Source organism: Accipiter gentilis, chromosome 11 (genome assembly GCF_929443795.1).
Source record: "Accipiter gentilis chromosome 11, bAccGen1.1, whole genome shotgun sequence".
In the NCBI taxonomy this organism is placed as follows: Eukaryota; Metazoa; Chordata; class Aves; order Accipitriformes; family Accipitridae; genus Astur; species Astur gentilis.
The window spans coordinates 7,262,733-7,284,855 of record NC_064890.1 but is presented as its reverse complement, the minus strand read 5'-3'; the positions used below and the strand labels follow the sequence as shown (position 1 = coordinate 7,284,855).

The window sequence follows — 22,123 nt, the reverse complement described above, 5'->3', positions numbered from 1 at the left end:
CAAAGTGGGGAAGAGTGCACTTCTCTCATCCGTAAGAAGCATCGTTTCAGCAACTAGAGGTAATTGTCTGCAATAGGAGCTGCAACAGCAGCACAGGGACAGAGCGTGCATGCTCTGGGTGGTGTTCGAAACTGCAGTCTCAGGAACTTCCTTTTATGATTTAGACCCAAAGGTGTTGCTTCCTTCTCCCAGCCTGAACTAAACTATCCAAAAAGAGAAAAATCGGTTTATTTGATCTAAGAAAATACCAACTCTGACAACGATAATGACAATAACAACAAAACGGCCACTGGTGCAAACCAGAATGGTGTAGGACCCAGCCAGGGGATTCTGTTTAAGGTATGAGCTTACTTGGATGCCCTGACAGAGGACAGTTGTGGTGTTCTCCCAGGACATATCCACGCACCTAAGCTGCACCTTAGTTCAATCTAATCACTTCTAGATAAATCTTCTGCCAAACAAACCTTCAGACTGTGCAGTCGACTGCTTCTAATTATGTAAACAGCCACACCACTGCTTAAAGGTTAGGATCTAAGAGTTGTAATAAACATCTGTTCATATCAGTCTTGCCTCTGAAATAAATTTGGAGGAGCGTGTATAATTAGGAAGACTTTCCTAGCTTAGAAACAAAGCAGAAAAGCTTAAGATTTTCTTACCTTCACAAACAACACAAAGCTACTTTCAAGTTAAGCATGAAGAGAAGACGGAGAAATCAAAATGTGAAATCAAAGGGAAAAAGTCATTGATTACAGCCAAGCAAAAACGCTCAATGATTTTAGGGGGAGGAATCTTGTGATTTGGTTTTTAATTAAGGCTGCTAAAAACTGATCAGAATTACATTCTAGAAAGAGAAAGGATAAAAAGAAAAGGGAGCCTTCCAGACCTACCTCACTAACAAAGCATGTTAGAAATGATCAAAAAGTGCATATGAATTACATCTTGCACAAATGAGACACAGGAGAGAGCTTAATTAAATAAGTTTATTGTCTAACATTTACAGTTGTTACATTGCCGCTGTAAAGTGCGACAACATAAATTTTCAGCAGGAACTCCTCGTTCCCCCCTTTCCCTTCTGTGAACACTGCTTTAGGAACCCCGCTTTGTTCTTTAGACTCACAAAAGCAAAGTGGACATGAAGTTTCAGTGGCACAGTTTTCACAAGTACATGTTTAAACAAAACTACGCGGCTGACTTGCTAGCGTGACAGCAGCTACCATGCTGTCTCGCGGGAGGCCCAGGGCAAGAAACCGAAATGCCCCCGGCCCTGCGATGCAGCAAATCCACCACAGAACCAGTTCACAGGTGAGATGAGTATCAGTCTCCGGTAAAATGTTTGCTTGTCCACCCTTAGAGGTAAGAGAAAGGTGCCTGGGTGGAGACACCACAAAGGAATAAGGAGTGCCGAGTTGAATGATAGGGAAATGCAAGTTAAAAAAGTATAAAAAATGAATGTAAAATACAGGCTACAAATAAATTTTGTCAAGAATACTGGCACGTGGCAATCTGAACTCAGATTTTAGTTTTTCTTCCTATTAAGGACAGGGAAACAAATTTAACATTTTAATGTTGTGTGCAAAAACATTTACCGATATCAAACTGATACATTTTACCATCTCACTGTAGTGTTTGAACAGCAAGGTAGATGAATTGGTTTCCAGCATTACAGGCAACACTAGATAATACTTAAACAAGATAATGTAAACTTTATTCTTAAGGCAGCTGGTACTAATGCTGCACACAGGCATTGCTCAATGCCCATTACAGTAATGGGACACGTAGCACTTTAAAACAAATAAAAAGAAAATAGCATTATTGGACTAAATGAGGCATGTTGTCGAAATGCTTTCCCTTTCACACAAACCATGAAATATTTGGACATCTAGAAAAATAATGCACCTACTCCTCCAACTTCAGCCTGTTCTTTTACAAATATTTCAAAGTACTGATAAATAATAGTGACTGCAAGCAGAATGCCAGTGCCGGACCCAATGGCTCCTAGAAAGTCAGCCAATACTGAAAGGGCACCAATGCACAAACCGCCAAATGCAGCTGCTGTAGGGATATATCTGTACCAACAAAAAAAAAAGTATTAATAATCATGAATTTTCATCCAAGGATTCTAACAATACTACTAAAGCAACCAACTAGAATACCGAGCAACAAATGTAGCGTTGCAAACGCAACTCTGTCATCAGCTCTTACTATCTTCCCTATTTGCATGAAGTAGAAACTAAAATAAATATTCACTGGTAGGAAAGCTGTGTGAATATCAGAACACTGGCAAAGCTTTCCAATTCATAGTATGACACTTGTATATATATGCATGCTATGTAACCTCCACAGGACTAAGAATAACTGCTTCGACTTAAATATGTAGGGATAAATCTACCTTTCAATATAGATCTGCAGACTTTGCATACTGCGTAAAATACCGCTTTTGTAGTGTCATCTGAGTTCAGTAATGGTAAATTAAACACCTGTAAAAATCAAGGTATCTTCCTTTTACAAACGTGGAAGAGACTCAGCCCAAATTCCCTCGTTATGCCACTTAAAACAAAGACACCACAGGTTAATCTCTTACCTACAGCTATAAACATCTTCTGCATTACTAGGAAAGGCAACAGCTGAATGGGAGGAATCTTGACATTTGCACTGGAAACAGCTCTCGGATTTTTCCGAGAGCATCTGCTCTGCTCTAGTTGATGCCTCCCCAGCACTCTCAACCATCCCACTGGAAGTCCGCATTTCCTTACCTGTTAAGCTCGTGAACCATTGAAGTATCCCTGTGGCCTCTCATCACCATTTGCTGTTCTTTGAGTTGCTTGGCAACCTGCAAAAACCATCATTTTATGAAACTGCTGCGGTGTTTCATAGTCACCTGCTATTTAGTCAGAGTAATAACTGATCAGTGAGTAGCTAATAGTCAGTTGTAAATTAGAGGCAGTGTTTGAAAACGTTCAGGCACGTTTATCAGAACACCTACATCTTTCGCTGATGAGCCAGACACCTCGATCCAAGTCTTTGAGAAGAACGCGCAGGATCCCAACATAAATATTATATAAACTATTACATGGACGGGATCCTCAAATATTGCACCCATGGATTCTGGAGGGGACAAGTAGTAGCACAGGCCACCAACAGGATAAGAGCGAGCAGGGCCACCACCACTGACATCCTATGAGGGGGGGAAGAAAAAGGCAGTTATTTCTCACAGACCTCTCACGTTCCTATCCTGTATTTATAGAGGAATTCCTCTTCAATGTTTAAAACAGCTTTTATACACAAATGTTAAAAAGTAAGTATTCCAGTTTTCTGCCAGTTAAATACCAAAGTTTCACAATACAAATAATTTTATGCCGTTAAAAAAGTGGTAAAATACTTACTGCCCACTGTCCTAATAAGTTCACCAAGAAGTTGCCGCTAAAACGAACAGACAACATCTGGGAAATAACATAAAGGTTCGAAACTAAGGCAGACTGCAGAATGATGGGAATGTTGGAGGTATAAAAGAGCTTGATAGGATAGCTACTGTACTGTCCACGATACCGCGCAGACTTGATAGGTAAATCAACACGAAATCCCTGTGGGAAAGAACACAAATGCACCAAGTTTATTTCCAAGATAGAAGGTATTCCTAGTATGCCCAAAAGCTATTCCTGACCACAGAGTTCTTGCTAGATAAACACGGAGTGCAAGGTCTGCAACAGGAAAACCCAAAGGCCTTCTGTTACAGTCTGGATTAAAAATTTTAAGGATTTCTAAGTGTTACTGCTTGGTTGTATTACATTCTTTTTACATAAACATTATCTCTCATCTGCTCAATTATATTCCTCTACAATACACTTTATAGAACAGGGTTTGATAAAAGCCTTTAATGGCTTTTAAATTAACTAGCCAGTTAACAGCAGACTTTTGTGTAGTAAGCCCAGCCCGCTATTTTCTGGTGCAGGCTTCTATCTGAGCAGGCCCAAGAAAAGCCACATGGACTTGAAAACCAGAGAATTCAGTTTTTTGCCAGCACTCTGACTCAACAGCTTAAAAAAACCTCAAAAAACAAAAAACACAAAAAACAAACCCGCATTTTAGCCACACACACGAAGGAAAAAAAAAAAAAAAGGATCCCCTTTAGCATCCACTTTAATAAATGCTTTAATTTAAAAAGAAATACTTGCTAAGTATTTCAAGAAAATTAGGGAAAGAGCAGTAAGCTATGCATTAATTACACAGTTTTTTTCTAGAACAAATCTGCATCACGCACACCCCAAAGAAGCAAGATTGTTTAGCTCTGTCCAAAGGTATTCTTTTAAGTCAACTATGAAAATCAAGTATATTATTTGTGTGATACAACCACTGCAGTTCCCAAATCCATTTTTAGTAAAAATACTCTCATAGTGTACGTGGCATTTAATGGAATGTGAGATTACATCACTGTCTGAGTACAAGTATGTCTGGCTATAAAATTTAACAGCTGTACTGTCACAGAGGTATGTTACTGAAATAACAATATTGAAATAAAAAGAGCTCCTTACTCAAAGCTAAGATACTTCAGTTACTCTAGTTTAACTTTTGCATTTTTTCCCAGTGACTGCAGTGTCTAAGGTCCATGCACTTCTACCTATGCAGTTGCAGAGCTGCTATGAGGAATTTCTCATTTTACCTGAAAATATATGACTACAGCAAATACAAATACTGTAGCAATCAGATTCATGAGATTGGGCAAATTCTGTCGGTAAAAAGCCTCCCGCAAAGCCCGGACTTTGTCAGTCCGTGTAGCCAGAAGATGAAATAAAGCAATCACAGCACCCTCAAACTCTGTTCCTGCATGAAGCAAAAAAGTAGAAGAAATTTTAACCTGTAAATTAAAAACATTTTAAAAAATAGTATCTTTCTTTTGGAAATTTTAAGAATAACACATATAAAATCAGTCACAATAGGACATAAATCCTGCTACAACAAATATATCACAATACAGAATTCCGCTTTAGCTTATAGACTCATCTATCAAAACATTATTCCTGGTTTAAAAAACAAAACAAAACCAAGTTACACACATGAAAGAACACTCTTTTTCTTTCTTTTCTGGGGGCAAGAGGATGATTGGAAGGAAGAAATAATAAACAAGGAGAGAAACAGCTTTAGAAAATCAGTAATAAAATGCAATAAACAGAACTACTAAAAATCAGGTGAAAATTAAAGCACACTAAAACCATGGCTCAGGATTTCAAATGTATGCATTAAACTAGTTAACTTTTTGATGCAATAAGGCTGTATCTTAACCTGATATCAGAACAACCGGATGCCAAAGACTGGCTGAGGAATGAAGAGATGGTAGTCTCTGAAGAATCAAACTACCTTAAAGTAGTTTGGAGGCACCAACTATAAAAGTATCCTATAACAACTCTGAACATGTAGAATTTCTTATCTTCTCTATTTCTATCAACTAAATGATGCTACAAGACTATTTCAGTTTGGAAATCCAAAAATTTTAAGTCAAGGGGCTTCAAGTCCCATTTTAACTACTGCAGTTCGAATCAGCAAAAGCAAACTTGTAGGTTATTAATCTTCCTGTAAATCAGACAATATTTTCATCTTCAATGTTAGACAACTGACTTTAAAACATTTTTTTAATATCCATCCGATAAACATCTGATAGTTTATGTATAGTATACATCCACTGAAACACATTAGTTGTGATCGCACATGTACCTCTGCCAGTGTTGATGGTAGTGGGACTAAAAGCCTTCCAGACAATGGTTTCACAGATATTGGTAGCAATAAACAGGGAAATACCAGACCCCAATCCATAACCTTTTTGTAGCAACTCATCTAACAGCAACACAATCAAACCAGCAACAAACAGCTGTGGGAAAAGAAACAAAATTGAGCAGAAACAATAATAAATTAAGTCAAGAATTATGTATTAATTCCCTGCTTCAGTATTTTTGTCACATTGGAGAGTGATCATCAAGTTTTTCACCTGAGTATCATTCATGCAGTTATTTCCGCCCTCTCACATACAAATGCCTGCGCATCTCACCTAGCAATGATCTCTGTGACTTTTCAACACTGACGCTAGCAAAGGGATTACTCAGTGAGCACTTTTTCAAAGTGTTTAAGTTTGTGCATTTACTGCTTTGCTCTGCAGGATAATGTCTCCAAGCTGCGTCTGTGCCATTTAGCGAGAAGTCCTCCATGGTACTGAACAGCAGCTACTGCTTTCAAAGTCTACCAATTCCTGTATTTCGAATCAAGCAGCCTCTCCTATCTGAAACATTTTTGACATTAACTATTACAACTTTCTCCTCCTTTATGGAGTATCTAGAATTTCTCATATATAGACAGATACAAAGGATGATGCTTTATAGCAGTAAAAATAAATAAATAAAAGGCAACCAGACATAGGTTTTTCCTTCCAGCTATACTGTATCTAACCAGTCTCAGTTACACACAAAATAGCTCATTACAAACCTGAATTATAATAAGAAGACAAATTCCAGCACCCATTTCAGCAGGATCTCCATACATTCCAGTCATAACATACACAATGGCTTGCCCAATGGTAATAATCATCCCAAATACTAAAACAAGAGAGAAAGCAAATCCTTTAAAAAAATCTGCTGAAATCACCTACCAAAGAAATCTCACATCTAGTATCACTTAGGCAGGCTGCTTTCCCAAGAACAAAAATATGCTTATTAATTTTAATTGGAACAGTGCTTACATTTCTGAGCTCCATTGAACAAGGCTCTGTCTTTTGGAGTATCACCAACTTCAATGATCTTCGCTCCAGCTAGCAGCTGCATGATCAAACCAGATGTCACAATGGGTGAGATACCCAATTCCATCAAAGTACCTAAACAGGAAGAAAAATTAACACAATGCCGTTCAAGCATCTCTCCTGAAGAATTATACTCTGAGGATATTAGTTAGTCTGTTGAAAGGTTTCTGACCTATAAGGAACATTTTTCATAACACTTCAAACATGTATATTTCCAGTACAGGCATGATCAAAACAAAGACCGTTACCTCCTCACAAAAGAAGGCTGCCGTGTTAAAATCTGTGATTTTGAAGGCAGCACAAAAAAACCTATGTAGCTTTTCACTTCCAAGTATTTTTGTGAAACCATGCTAATGCTAAAGGTCAATGCACACTGAAGCTCAGCTTTTTGGCGTATCATATCTGCTCTCACATGTAGTACAGTGGTGTTCCATCACAAAATTGCCAAGAGAACTGTTAATAAACTATTTAGCCACTGCAGACTTGTGAAATCTCAACAAGAAACAGTGGCAGGGGACCGGTAAGGTCATATGGAAGATGAAAAGCAGTAGAAACAGTGTATTGATAGCTGATCAGCCTAGAAGTTTATCTATCCTCACACCTCATCTCTGAAATGAGCCCCTCCTTTGGGGGATGTCTCATTCTGTATTTCCCTTTTCCCATATATCAGTCATTTATTCAGAAACTGCTTCTGGCAACTTCTGCCAGTAATTTATTCAGAACGTTTGAGTTACACACGCTGCTTAATAACACCATTGGCTGTCCCTTCCCTGTTACACTATAAGGAAAAAGCAACTACCCATTCCCTATCCACTTTTTTTTCAGAGATGAAGACTTAAGAGACATTTGGGATATGCACATTCTGTGGCAAAGAATTCTTATTTTTTTTAGGATCTCTTTCTATAGATTAATATCTACCTTAGATTCTCCCTGGTGCCTTTTCCTGAGTGTTTTCTTTTTTAGTTCCACTATATCCTGTGTGGCATAAGAGATCAGAACTGCATGCAATATTCAATTTGTGCCACCTTACAGATTTGTACAGACATTTCTTCTGATCTTTTCAACCAGTTCTTAAGCCGTTAGGTCTTCTCTCTTATCCTGCAAGAGCTTAATTTCCTGAAGAGCCTTTAATAAGTAATCTGAATTTAACAAAGGGGTTTTGAGCACCTCCCCTATTGTCTGGAGTCTTCGTTTCTGCCTAACTACCAGAGTCCTCATTTCGGTTCTAATTTTTAAAAGCTTTAAGCATTATTGCACAATTATTTTTTTCTTTTTTTTTCTTTTTTTTTTTTTTTTTTTAGTGTTTTCCCTGCCACCGAAGTGTAAAATGTGAAAGCATTAAAGTCATTATTATAATTTGGTTCTTCCATACTTGCATCTTAAGAGTCTACACACTGTTCAGTACGGTGTTAAATATTACGTCACATCTCAAAGAAATCTGTACTTCTCAAACAGCAAGAAAATTAGGATGTCAAAAGCTGTAGCCTTTACCTCACATCCTACAATGACATCTAGTCAGTTGACTTAGGTGAAAATTAACTTTCCCACTTTTACTTTTTATTGCCTTCACAGTCTCTCTAGTCTTTTCTTGGCCACCGCTACCATTCTGTCTGGGTAGTGGATAGCATATTTAGTATCATACACTGCTAGCGAGACACAGAATTTTATTTGCAAATTCTGCAATAGAGTTTGAAACAGATAATTTATTTACCTTAATCTTCACTGGTGTGACAAAATTTGTCATTCCTAAATAATCTGTACCTTCACATTAGAGGGTTCCACTTATTTTCTTACTTCCAGCCAATTTTCCAAGATACAGGTCAGTGTCCTCATTCAGACTCATGCATGCCAGGTCACCCATCTTAAGTTTCAGACTTCTAGCATTAGTTTAAGTCTTCTTATACATTTGGTTGGGATCCACTTGTCTATTCTAAAATAAGTCAGTTTGGCTTTGCTAAACTCTAAGCCTAATCATCTCTGCCCTTAGCTTTCCCACCTATAAAATTACTCACTCATAATGTTGCCAAAATATTATGAGACATAACTGACTTGCACAGATAAGGTGTTTTCTAATCAACACTCATACTGGACATTAGTGCTGTTCGTAAGTGGTGGGGCAGAATATTCCCTGTCCTATATATTAATCAGAAAGAGACTGCTCTCCAGTTCAAAACAGAATCATCCCAAAACTTGAGAATCAAGATTAATCTCATCTGCATGTCAAAGGAAACCCCATTGCTAAGATGAAGTACTCCTCAAGTATCAGTCAGTTTTAATTACACCTCTATTAAGAACTTTACAAAGTGTTTCAACATGACATTTGGGCTGTATGAAATATAACAGCCAACCGTTTTTCTCCTCGTCTGTTTATACCGACACAAAACAGAGAAACGAATAATCTACTAACCTCTGTTTGACGCAAGAATGACTCGCATCCAATAGAAAGGATCTGCAGAATCTGACGACATGATTCCAAACAAAGGTATCTGTCAAAGCGCACAAAAGTATTAAACAGATATACAAGAAAGCATGCATTAATCCAAAAATCTTAACGTGTAAAGATTCAACTGTTACACTGTTTAATATAATTTATCTCAACTTTTTTTTTTTCTTTCAGTTAAACCAGAGATACTGACACCATCTATTTTAATCCTCTAACTGGGGTATGACTCAGAGAACTAAACCAAGACCCTTCTACAGGAAAAAGCAGAAACACCTAGAAAGAAGAGTCAGTGCACGTAAACCAGATTACTGAAGTTGAAGATGGAAATGCCTGACATATGAGATTCTGGAGTACTACAACTCACCAAAAGAACAGAAAAAGCATAAAATAAATAGGTTAGCCTCCACAAATCATTAACAGAACAAGGAAAAATATTAGATGATATTCCATTACTTATTTCACCAATTTTTTTGCAGCAATTTTGAGCTTAAAAAAAAGAAAAAAGAAAACTGTAGCAAAACATCTTTGAGAAGACAAAAGAAAGTAGGTTTTTAGGTTTTTTTAAACAGTCCTAAACAGAATTTCTTTTCAGTACAAATTAAAGATAAAGCATAAACTACAATGTAAATATCTTCCTCCAGCAAGTTTAAATATTCAAATTCTACAGCTGGGAATATGTTTTAAAATATCCCATATGGAACTGTCACAGTTAGCCAAGTTTATACAAAACCTCCAATATTCTGTATGTCAATACTGAGGGATTTTGAGGTCTTTAAAACTCTTCTTAATCACAAAAACAATAGACTAGGAATTCAGGCAATCTTATAGATTAACTCCTGAAAACTCTAGTCTGCACCACCTAATTTCCTTATTCTACTACCATAATCTTTTGTATAGATTCAAAATCTTACTTATGCATATATCCAGCACCTAGGAAACACAGATAAAATTCATGTTCTTCTAGCTCTAGTATCATTCCCACTTCTTCCTTCCAAAAAAACCAGGTAGGAACAAGACCTGGTTTTTGCCTTTCAACGGTCCTTCAGAGTTGTGAACAAAAATTATTGAACTACTGCTCTGGAGTCTGGAATAGGTAAGTTAATAAATAAAACCTAAAAAGCCTGACTCTGAAGATGTACGGTTCATTTTAAATCTTCTAAGAGGTTGTCTACAAGTTCTAAAAAATACGTATCAAGTAATACATGGATTCTCGTTTTCTGCAATATCCAAGTATTCTTTAAAAAAAACACCACCTCTATAAACAAGTTCTAAACGTCAACTTAAAACACCTCAGAGAAACATTTTCCTGCAATCTTTACAATCCATCGGCTTGTTGAATAGGAATCAGGTAAAAACAGTCACTTCTATTTCACTTTGAAACTTGTCACTGCTAAAATTTAAATTTAGGTACTAACAGGGGGTAAAGAATGCATAAAATTGCTCTGTTTGTTTATACTACTCAATGAATAATTAGCTCAGCTGTTTACCCTGCAGCCAGTATCATCATTTGATAGGACCTTTCATATAACAAGAAAAACATCATGGATTTTAGACTAAATATAAAGTATTAGTTTTTGAAAACATATACAATCAATAATAAAGACTATATCAGAGAATCAGATTTTTTTAACTGAATTAAATACTTATCTATAGAAGTATATAACTGAAACTGGTAGGTCAACATGAAACAAGAACTTCTCACACTTTTAGCATTCTCTCTTATATGTACAGAACACACATTTTCTGAACACAGAAAACAGCAACACCTACCTGGCAGCATACTAAGAAAATGAAGAGCGTGATAGCTGTCCATAGTACCTTCTCTCTGAACTGGATCTACAGAACAGATTGTAGAAATTAATGTGTTCATTGTATGTAGAATTTTCACTATCTTCTCACATTAGTACTAAATGCTATAGCATTCAGAATTTAATGCAAAGATATTGAACCAGAAGGCATAATTTCTCCTTAGAACGTACTTCTAATAAAGATTTCAGATTTTATAGAGAGACCCAGTCAGGGGTTTCTGTGTAGTCAAAGAAAACATGTATGGGATCTGGCAAATGGCATGGCCAACATTCAGTAAGTAGAATATATTTTATATATAGTATTCTAACACAGTGAGTATTTACAGAAAAGCAGTAGTATGGCTAAAAACATGGGCATACCAGAACAAACATGAAAAATGCATACAAAAAAATCTTTTATCTTCAGTGATTAGTGCTCTAGGCTTCAATAGACTGGAAGCACTGTTTTGTAAGGCCCAAAGTTATTAAGCTAAAGCTCTATAAAGTTTTTGAAGAGATTTAACTGCTGTGAAAACAGGTAATAAAACCCAGAAGAACCATGAGGTTTGGAATTCAAAATATTTGGAATTAAATTCTTCAAAGGCTGGTAGAGAAAGCTTAAAAATTCACCATTATGTTCATGGACACGGACCTCAAAATAATTTTTAAAGATTTTTTTTTTTCCCCTCCCAAAATATTTTTATCCATGTAGATTACATCTTACTTTAAAAAGAATGTAAGATCAATAATCATTAGTCACCAATACATTGAAGAGAATCTCAGGGTCACAACATTTGAGGCAACTGTAACTAGTGCCAGATACAAAAAGAGAGGAATCAAAAGATTTAAGTTTGAACCAGAGGATTACTCAAAGCATAAGACAGAAAGAAATGCACTTGAAAAGACCAGAGAGCACTAAAATGCAGTGTTATGTTCAGGTTCCCACCTCTCCTCCATGGACCGTAAACATTAAGAGAAGTGTGTTCACTGTAGGCAAGAGTACAGCAGCTACTAAAACAGGACATAAACTAACATGTAAGATAGATACAGCAGAAATACTAGCTTTCTGCCTCCAACCACTGAATCTGCCTGTAGAGAGGTAACAAAAAAAAAGGATTAGTGCCTGATTTTGTAGGTACTGAACACCCACAAATGAGAAACTACAAACTAAGGCAGCAGCACAGCTTCTCAAGCAAAAGAAAACCCAGTAGTCTGTATCTTTGTAAGTGAAAGCATGCACTTACTTAGAAGCAAAATAATCCCAGTAATTTAATTTATTTACTGATACCACCTCACTCTTTTAAAAAAAGAGGCCAGATGCTAAAAATACTTACAGTACAAAGTTAAAAAAAGAAAAATAGTGACAGCAGCAAATAAATCCAAACAGTATCTTGTGTTAGGTTTTATGTGGTGCTGACCCACTTTACCAAGTGCTGTTTGAATTCTACAATTCAGATTTTAAGTACAGACTTTTTAAAAGACAAATGCTTAACCAAATTATCTCTGCAGCCCAACTGTTAACCTCAGCTTCTGGGGCATCAGTCAAGCTCTACAAATGCTCTGGCTCTCTCTGTAACTGCAGTGAATATGAACATTAGAGAAATTCTGTGTCATCCAAATCACAGTTATTCACCAGGAAAACAGTCTCTATGGTTCAAAAAGACAAAAAAGAAAAAGGAGGCATCTGAATCCATATGCCAGGAACAGCAAAGTACAGACTGGTACCAAAATATTCCAGCCACAAATGATAACAAGCACAGGGAGAGTACATTTCATCATCTGATCAGATTCAATTGGACATTTTCTTCCTTTGACATTTTTCTTAAGACTTGTGAAAATGAAGGGACTTAAGCATCATTTTCTTGGTGTTTTGAACAGTGTGTTCTACTTAGAAATATCTGTGCATATGAGGGAAATATGAACCAATACTACTAACTACAAAAAGTAGCAATTGCTTCTGTTAATGAATTTGGCATAGTGACAGAAAAAGCCCGCTTCCCTCATCAACAATAATGGCAAATGATTCAATGAGAGCGCAACTGACTCAAAACTTCATCTTCTCTTAACAATAAATATAATTTTGGAGAAAATAGGTTTCTTTTGTAATCTTCATTTCTTGTTCTGGCCTTAACCAACCCACTGAAACCATTACTAATTATGTCTGCCAGTGGCAGCTTGCAAGAAAACAATAAATAACAATGAATTACAGTTATATAGAATGACCTAGGTCACTTGAGAGACTACAAGCAAGGAACATAACTTAAAACGCTCAAAGAGTTCTTCAGTCTAGGAAAGATGTTCCCAATTATATTTCCACTTCAAATTTGTACAAAGCTGGCAACTGGCAGTCATTGCCTAGACAGTGACCTACATAGTATTAAAGACAAAGTGACCCAAATAGCAAGGACAGGAATCTTGGCACCTCTCTGGGCATCCTTCATCTGCTGATAGAGGACATGGACATATCAAGCACCTCTTCCTCTCTGGCAAATAGAAAGGGAGGAGGAAAAAAACAGGAGAAAAATCACAGCTGTTGATGAGCTTTACAGAAACATCAGTATCTGTATATTGGTCTTATTTAGTTTCCTCTTCCCATCCACTTCACTAGACAAAAACGGGATGGATGTAACCAATTCATCACAGATATGCCATAAATCAGCACTAGAAGATTGCACTAAGGTTCACCACTGCAGAAACAAAGATGGGTACCTTCCACCTAGATCTGGTGCATCCATATCTTAGCACAGGGTCTGGCTCTGGAGATTCCTGCTCTGAAGATGCCTTTGTCTGACCTAAATAATTTGTTTGGAACCCCATTCCAAGAAGGAAAGATGCTGGAAAGCAACAAAGACAGACAGGTGGAGCAAAGAGCCAGGGGATAAATCCCATCTTTTCAAAAATCAGTTCCAGAGGGGAATAATCAGCAGTTTTTACTGTATCTTCTCCATTCAATCCAGCAGGCTCAGCTATGGTTACTGGAACAAACATCTCTGTATCCAGTCCTAACCTTCGGGAATCTCTCATCAACGAAAGAGGATTCTCTCAGATGGTGTCATGTTCCCAGCTATGCATTTCCTTTTAAGAATATAAAAATCAACATTTAGCTCTTAAGGAATTTTCATGCCAGTCATGACAATGAATATTAGGTAAATTTGTTACTCTAATTAGAACCTTTGTCACCTAGGCGATATGTGCTTGCTTGAGTTCTGGAAGTAAAAAATGGTGGGGTGGGGTTTTTCTGACAGGACAGGTCTCTTTTTGATCTGCAGAAATTAACTAATTTTAATCTACAAAATGTGCCAAGAAATGGGAGGAGCTTCCAGGGCTGGGGGAACAGAGAGATCAGCTGTAAATGAACTCAGTTCACTGATTTCAGAACAAAGTGTCACAGTGAACAGGGAGCAATTACCTAACTATATCACAGATCACTTTCCCACTTCTTCAAGGTGAATCACGGCTTTGGGAGTGGAAAATATTTTGTGGGAAAGGAAGAACTGAATTTGTGGTTCCTGAATTACAGCACAAGCCTTTTCAAAGTAATATATAAGCCAGCTCAAAGCCGAGAGTTGTGACCAGTGCTCAAAGCCAACAGGGGTATCCACAAAGACGACAGTGGATTTCCACAGGGGAAAAAAAAGCTTGAAAACCCTGTTCTAGTACATAAAAACAGATCCAATCATACAGAGCTAAAATGAAATAAACTTAGACTGGAGAGGAGACTTTTTTTTTTTTAAATCAGCATAATTACCAAGTGGAACAACTTATCAGAAGGCTGCTAAGAATTCACTATGACAGTAATCTTTTACCTTAACATGGGTTCCCCCTCCTCCAAAGAATACGTCGTACTTTAGGGCCTACTGTCTGTATTTATATTGGAGTCTGGACTTGAATATCACAATATTCTCTTATCTTTGAGCCAATAAAAGTAAGAACATAATGTGGCACTCACTTTTCTTTCCGGTTTCTGGATTTCAGGTAACACTGCACAGAATGGCTTAATAACTTCTAAAAATTTTACTGTTCCAGAAAAACAAACACACACAAAAGAAAAGAGAAAAATGTATTAATGAACCTTTATGAACTTATAAAGCTTCATAAAACTTTATTTAACTTCTAGGGGAAAAAATAAAGTGTAAGTAACATTTTATAAGTGAATTATTTCATCAACACATGCTCTAATTCAGTGTCTGAAAACTAATGCCCTCTCAAAACAGCTGAAAACAGGGCAAAAACACGAAAGAGAATTCTTGTTCTAGTCAGATTTGGCCCATCCTTCTTTCCACAGCTGGAATCATTTTAGATGAGAAGCAGCACTGTGTATATCACAAGAAGTGAACTAAATTGTATTCCATCTAAAAATAAATGACCTAGTATCAGACTGTGCTAGTTAAATACAGAAGCAAAGGATACTGTTATCAAAAAGTATCCACGTAGAGATTAAAATCTTGTGTTTTACAGAACTGAGAAAAAAAATTCAAACTCTAAAACATGCTTAGAAATCTTAATTTAAATCACTGCAACACTTATTCTGATCAGAAGTTTTGGGGCATTTTATTTTGACATGTCTCTCTTCACGGTTTCTCCTTTAAGACCACAGAAAAACTCAACAGTTTGAGCTCTATTTTGGGGCGGGGGGAATCAAAGCACATGTGTTCGGTGGGTAATTTGTCCTCCAAAACTTGGACATTTTTCCCAGCCTCAATACATTTGGATAGCCATAGAAAACAACAGTCAGTACCTCTTCAGAGCAAATGCATTTATTACACCGCGAGCCAAGTTAAGTAACGTTTTGGTCCGAATGCCACGTCTACTTTTACACTTTGCTGTGACATATTTCTCCTTTATTTATTCCAAGCTCTCAAGACAGCTCACCAGAGGGTGCATCTTGCTCCACAGAAGGCGGCACAGCTCCCATATTAAAATACTAAAGCCATGGGGGGGGGGAACCAAAAAAACCCCAACCAACCCACCACAAAACGGTGCCCCGTCTCACCCCCTAGCCCCGCTAGCTCGGCACGAGTGTGTCCCGCTGCCGCCTTTCCCCCCCGGCCTGCCCCTGAGGCGGGCACCTCAGGCAAGCCGCCACCTCAGCCCACCGGGCCGGCGACCGGCCGCGTCCCGCCCTCACGCAGACAGCGACCCCGCTTCCCCCCACCCCGGACCGCTACCCCTCGGCTTCCCGGGCCAGCCCCGTCGCCCGCGGCCGGCGCCGACCCGTACTCACTGCCCATGGCGGCGGCGGGACCGTCCGCCTCCCTCCGCCGCTCTCACCGCCGCGCCGCTTCCCTCCGCCGCCGCCACCGGCCGGCGCCGTCACGTGACACCGGCCGCAAGGTCCCGTCCCCCCCCCAACACACACACTCCTTTGCGCGCAGGCACCGCTCCGGACGACTATCCCTGCCCTGAGGCGACGGCGCTACCGACTCGGCGGGGAAAAGGGAGATCGCCCCCTCCGCCCCCTCTCGCCGCTAACGGCACCCCGAGCGCCGACCCGCTCCTTCCTCTGAGGGCAACGGGATCCGCTAGCCGCCGCGGGGCGGATCAGGCTGTCATCGGACAGCCATAAGGGCGAAGGACCCGCGCTCCCAGAATGCTCTGCGCGCCGTGAGGGGAGGCCGGCTGTTCCCGCCCACGGGCGACCACAGCACCGCCTCAGCGACGCCTCAGGCGTCGCTGAGGCGGTGCTGTGGTCGCCCGTGGGCGGGAACAGCCCTCCTCACACCGCCAAAACTCACTCTTTGATTTCGTTTAGCCTTGCGTGGCAGGAGGACACTCTCCCCTCCTCACTGAATCGCAGCCTTGTTCGTGTCTTACTCCTCAGGGGTTTTGGGGAGGTTTCCTGGATGTTGCTGATAGAGCAGTTAACGATCGGAGAAGCACAGGTTTAGCAGTTTGGTACTGGGTTTTAGTACTATCCGAATCCACCCATATGGATGGGTGGATGTGATAATTTCGCGGGTAATCTGACAAAATCACAGGTCCGTGGGTGAACCTGGCAGAGCACCTGCATTGGGAATGGGTATCACCGAAATGGGTATCAAACGTTCTTCAGAGCTCCCTGTTACAATAGGCAACGGTCTGTAAAATGAGGGTTACCAGAATTTATTGCAGGATTTATATATGATAATTTAAAATAATATTTATTCTTTCTGAGTTAACTCATCCTACGTGTAGGCTTGCGTTCTTCCTGTTTTAGGCTAACTTACCAAGGAAGAGTATGAGATGTGAAGGATTACAACTCCTCCCCAACCTTGAACCTGTGTATTGGATTTTATTCTACATTCCCTGAGAAGAAATCCTCTTAACCAAGACCTTCTACGATATTTTTAAAGAATTTCATTCAATAGCCTCCCTCATCTGAGATCACTGAGAAAGGCTTTTTCTTCCAGTTTATATAATCATAATTTTACAAATACTAATGAGTTACCCTATAGCAATTACTTTCACCAGTAGTTCCTGAATAGTCTGACAAATGCCCATAATTAATTGGCCTAGCACCTTAGTTGTAGATTATAATTACAAATTAATAGCTGAGCTTCAGGAAGTTTCTTGTAATTGCCCTTTGTTCAGACTGTTATCCATCTTAACTTTTAACTTACCTTAAAAGCTCCTTAAGTTACAGGTCTTGTTAGTTTGCTCGCTCATAGCAAACATTCCTATCTGTAAGTTGCTGGCCCATGTTTTGGTGATTGATAAAAGGTCCAGGAAGTTTCTTCAATCCATACTAACAAACATAGATGCACCACTCCAGGTGTGCTGAAGAAATGTTACTGTGTCACCTATAAATGGGTTCCCAGTGATGGAAGTAAAAAAATCGAAATGCAGTATTGTTTTCTTTGCTTGTTCTAAATGAATGCTATTGTGTTCAAAACTTTACGCCTTCAAAATCCCGGCTAGATTTTTTAAAAATTAAAATAACATCACTGTTACAAAAATACTTGTTTCAAAATATATGTTTTCTGATGTGTTTTCTTCCTGTCACCAAGAGTTACTGCTGACTTCAGTGAACTGTTCAACGTATCTCTTTCCTCCAGTCTTTAGGTTTTTTCTCCTGGTCTTGCATTTCTCTCTGAAAATCCTGAACATTCATCCACAACTTCCATCATTACCTGTGCCTCAGCCCACACACCATAATGCACAAGTGGCGTAACACTTCCTCTAATTTAGCTTTTTGGCTATTTAACAGCACAGAAAGCTTCACTTCTGCTTGTTTTTATGACCCACAAAATTCTCCTGTCCAAGGAGTGGGACCTGCTCTGTTACCCACTCACCCAACTGGTATACCATTTAATCTGGCACTTTCCCAAATTGGGTTTCCTGCACACACAGGAAACTTGCTCCCGTTGTCAAGCAGCACTGTCATCTGGGGCTTTTTGCAACTTCTGCTTCTCTTTTCCAAAATGCTGTTTTGCAAAAGCAATCCAGCACTCACGCAGGGGGAGCCAAGTCCACGTGCAGAGCAGAGCATGGCACGCAGACTGAAAACAGCCTTGTGTGCATCCAAAATTGTGGGAGAAACGGCATTAACCCCTAACTCAGTAAGTGCTTTGTCTTGCTCCTGGTAGCTGTTAGCCATCAGGGAAGAGCAGTGTTCTGCAGGCAATCTGCATCAGCGATACCACGGAGAGCCGTGTTGAAGCTCTCCCTTCCTTACCCCGACATCCCTGGGGGGCTCCGTGGCACAGCCATGCTGGGCTGGGAGCATTTAGCCAAGCAGCACTACAGAAATGGCTGTGTCTCCCACCGGGAGGATAAAACAGGCTCTGAACACTTGAGCGTCATTGACTTCGTTAGATAACCAAGCCTGCACAGCCTGCTTGTGAGCGGTGCGTAGCAAGGTCAGGTTCAGGCCACGTGAAACTCAAAATACCATATCTGTTTTTCCCTTGTGTGTATTGTCACAGTGAAAAAAAATGTGGGTTTATGTAATCATCAGCTTGGAGTCAAGGCTGGTGACTGTGCTCTACAACTTCCTTAGCTACAGCTGCAGCCAAAGCAATGTTACTCTTCAGCCTCCTTTTTCTAGTTATCAACATAGAAGTTCTTTGTGAGCAGAGCATTGGGAGATTAATTGTACAAAAAGTACCAAGCACAAAGCAAGTGCCTGTTTGGGCAAAGTGTCCAACAAACTGAGGTATACAGCCCAAGTATTATATCCAAACAAAATGTAACCATATCCCTGTGAAAGAGCAGCTGCTGTTACTACACAATATTCATGGCTAAAACCAGAAGGACAGGCAGAGCTCCAGCCACTCTCAAGGAAGGTGATTTCAACCTGGAAGAGTCTACTTACTGCGTAGGGACCATGGCAAGAAAGCCTTGGAAATCTCACAGCAGGAATTTAAACTGGAGTATGTCTTGACTAGATAAAGCTGTTCAGAATGCATAAGAGGTTGTGGAGTTTGCTAGAGCAAAGTGGAAGAAACGCAATTTCATGTCACTGTGATGGATGTGTTAAAGCAGTCATGTGAAACAGACTACAGAACAGAGATTAGAGAGGTTACTCCTGGGTCATACAGAGTTAATGAATGAATGTGTGAAATAATTAGGATAAAATACCCAAGCAGGCTTCAGAGAAGCTTTTGGGAGCCGTTTCCCCAGGTGAATGCGCACCCTGCCTGTGATCTGCCCTTCCTCACCTACTATGACATTCCGTCTGGAAGTGCCGGATTTGGTTAAAGCCCACTGGTTTCTTTTCAAAAAGGTCTTTGGCTCGTGGTGGGTTTGGTTTATTCAAGCATGCTCGCCCAGGTAACTTTGAGAGGAGCAGGGAGGTGCCAACTTCAGACAACTAGACCAGGAAAGAAAAAATGCTGGGAAAAATCCTGTGGTGATCAGAGAACTGCCGTGGGGTAGCAGGAAGGCAGTCAGCACGGGGGTCTGCCTGGGCAGCCTTTACCTCCCTCTGCCATCTGGCTTCATTATTCTCCTGCTTAACCTCAATGGTTTGGTCATTTATCTTTTGCTTCCTAAAAAAGACTGATTTCTTTCCTTTTCCCAGATGACAGCTGTGCTGAAACCTTCCCTCGGGAAGTGTCAGAGCTTTCCAGCCAGGAGCTGGACACTGACTGCTGAGGTACAGAGTGTGTGGCTACAGAAATGTCTCAGCAGTTGGGAGTGGAGGGCAAAGGGCTTTTTTCGCATTTCTTCCAAACATTGTCCTGGTTTCATCTGGGACAGAGGGTATAGTGTGTTTGGGATTTAGTATGACAACAATGTTGATAACACACTGATGTTTCAGCTGTTGCTAAGTAACACTTATCCTAAGTCATGGATTTTTCAGTTTCCCATGCTCTGCCAGCGAGCAGGTCCGCAAGAAGCTGTGAGAGAGCATGGCCAGGACAGCCGACCCAAACTAGCCAAAGGATATTCCATGCCATAGGATGTCATGGTCAGTATATGAACTGGAGTGAGTTGGCCCGGGAGGGGTGGATTGCTGCTTGGGCATTGGTCAGCGGGTGGTGAGCAATTGCATTGTGCATCACTTGTCTTTTCTTGGGTCCAATTTCTCTCTTTTTGTTATACTCCTTTTCATTACAATTATTATTATTTTTATTTTAATTTAATTATTAAACTGTTCTTATCTCAACCCATGAGTTTTACTTCTTTTTCTGATTCTCCTCCCCATCCCACTGGGAGGTTGGACGAGTGAGTGAGCAGCTGCGTGGTGCCTACTTGCTGGCTGGGGTTAAACCGTGACACACAGTTAGTTAAAAAAGTCACAAAAGCAGAAGGGCAACAGCAGTGGTGTAACAGTCTTTTGGGAGCCTAACAGATCCCTTGTGGAGCTCTAGTTGATACTTACACTAGTCCTCTAAATGGACACAGAGCTCCTGTAGACTGTAGAGGGAAGATGATGGTTCTTGGTGGAAGGAGAAGCCCTCTCAGGGCCCTCAGGAGAAGCTGCAAGAAGCGGAAGACCCGTGACCACTCCTTGCTTGTGAGCGCTAAAGCTGAATTCCTTTTAGTCACTGTCCTCTCCTGCTCACCTTGTCTTGCAGCTGGAACAAAGGTGCATTTGGGGAACTTCTTCAAATGGCTTGAATACCTGTATCTGTTTGAGCTCTTTGAGAAAACCTGGCTGACTACCCTCCTGTTTTGTCATTTGCAGCTACTCCTTTCACTGATTTCTTCCATAACCTGTTTTATTAACATGTCTTTTCAAGACAAATCTGTGATACCTAGACTGCAAAGAAGAGTTTTTGCTCAGGAACCTCTCAACAGGCCTCCAGACAAGACCTCCCCCAATGAAAAAAACAAAACCAAAAAAAGCCATGATGTTTGGGTGTTTTCGCTACAGCAGATTTTTTTGTTAAGTCCCTTTGACCTCATAATTCTCCCACCTCTCACCCTTCCAGCTTCTGGTGTTTCTGAAGGAGGCCTCACTGTTATACCTTTCCACAAGCTGTCCATCAAACCCTTTTCAGCCTGCAAGATAATGCACTTTTCTGTTTAGCTTGCCACAGTTTGGGACTCTTTTCTGTTGCTCTTGATCACGACTTCAGCCTTCTTCCAGCATGCGCAAGATTTTGTGTGGGAATTAAGGACCACTGAAGAAAGAAACTGAGCAGAAGTAAGCCCTCAAAAACAGGCCACGTTCCTGAGAACTAGTGAAACAGCACAGCAACCTGGGACTGGAAAAGAGATGGTTTCTTAAATGCACTTCCCTTTGGCTTTACTACTGAGAAGCTGCACGTTCCTTGTCAACACAGAAGACTAATTGGTTAATGGACCAATTTAACAGTACAGTCTTGGGCTTAAGAAAAAAACAAACAATGAACTGTAAGAAGGACACTGAGAAGAATTTCCCAGGTCAGAGGTACTGTCATTGTTCAGGGTAGCCTCTAAAAACTGTTTTGGCCTCTACTAAATATGGTTCTAAAATATGGCATGATCCCTGCAGCATGCCTTCCACCCTGTAAGCTTGATATAAAAGCACTGCTTCTCCAGGCAAGAGAAATAGTGGTGCCTAAATCCTTCAGGAGCCATCCGGCAAGGTGCCCCCCAGGAATGCTGCTTTATCAACTCATGCGTTGAGAAGAGCACCAACAGCTGCAACAGATTTCACTCCTGGCCTACAGGAAAAGACATGAGAAAATCCTCAACACTCTGCTA

General features: G+C 40.0%; 1 protein-coding gene across 8 annotated transcripts; it reads right to left on the bottom strand.

Moving 5' to 3' along the window:
* Positions 1-962: 962 nt before the first annotated feature.
* Positions 963-16,352, bottom strand: SEC61A2 (SEC61 translocon subunit alpha 2). Of its 8 annotated transcripts, none has more exons than XM_049814444.1 (13): positions 15,747-15,969; positions 14,958-15,025; positions 13,718-14,083; positions 10,992-11,057; positions 9,186-9,264; positions 6,722-6,853; positions 6,469-6,578; positions 5,707-5,860; positions 4,658-4,818; positions 3,384-3,581; positions 2,984-3,175; positions 2,754-2,830; positions 963-2,066 (listed from the first exon to the last, which is right to left on the bottom strand). In XM_049814444.1, exons 3-13 carry the CDS (start codon positions 14,030-14,032, stop codon positions 1,880-1,882), a joined length of 1,671 nt encoding a protein of 556 aa, XP_049670401.1. In that variant the 5' UTR covers positions 14,033-14,083; positions 14,958-15,025; positions 15,747-15,969; the 3' UTR covers positions 963-1,879. The 8 variants fall into 8 exon arrangements, with proteins under 8 accessions (XP_049670401.1, XP_049670407.1, XP_049670406.1 ...); XM_049814450.1 differs by having other exon boundaries at positions 14,016-14,083; positions 15,747-15,963; XM_049814447.1 differs by lacking the exon at positions 963-2,066 and adding an exon at positions 2,074-2,477 and having other exon boundaries at positions 15,747-15,971.
* Positions 16,353-22,123: the final 5,771 nt, after the last annotated feature.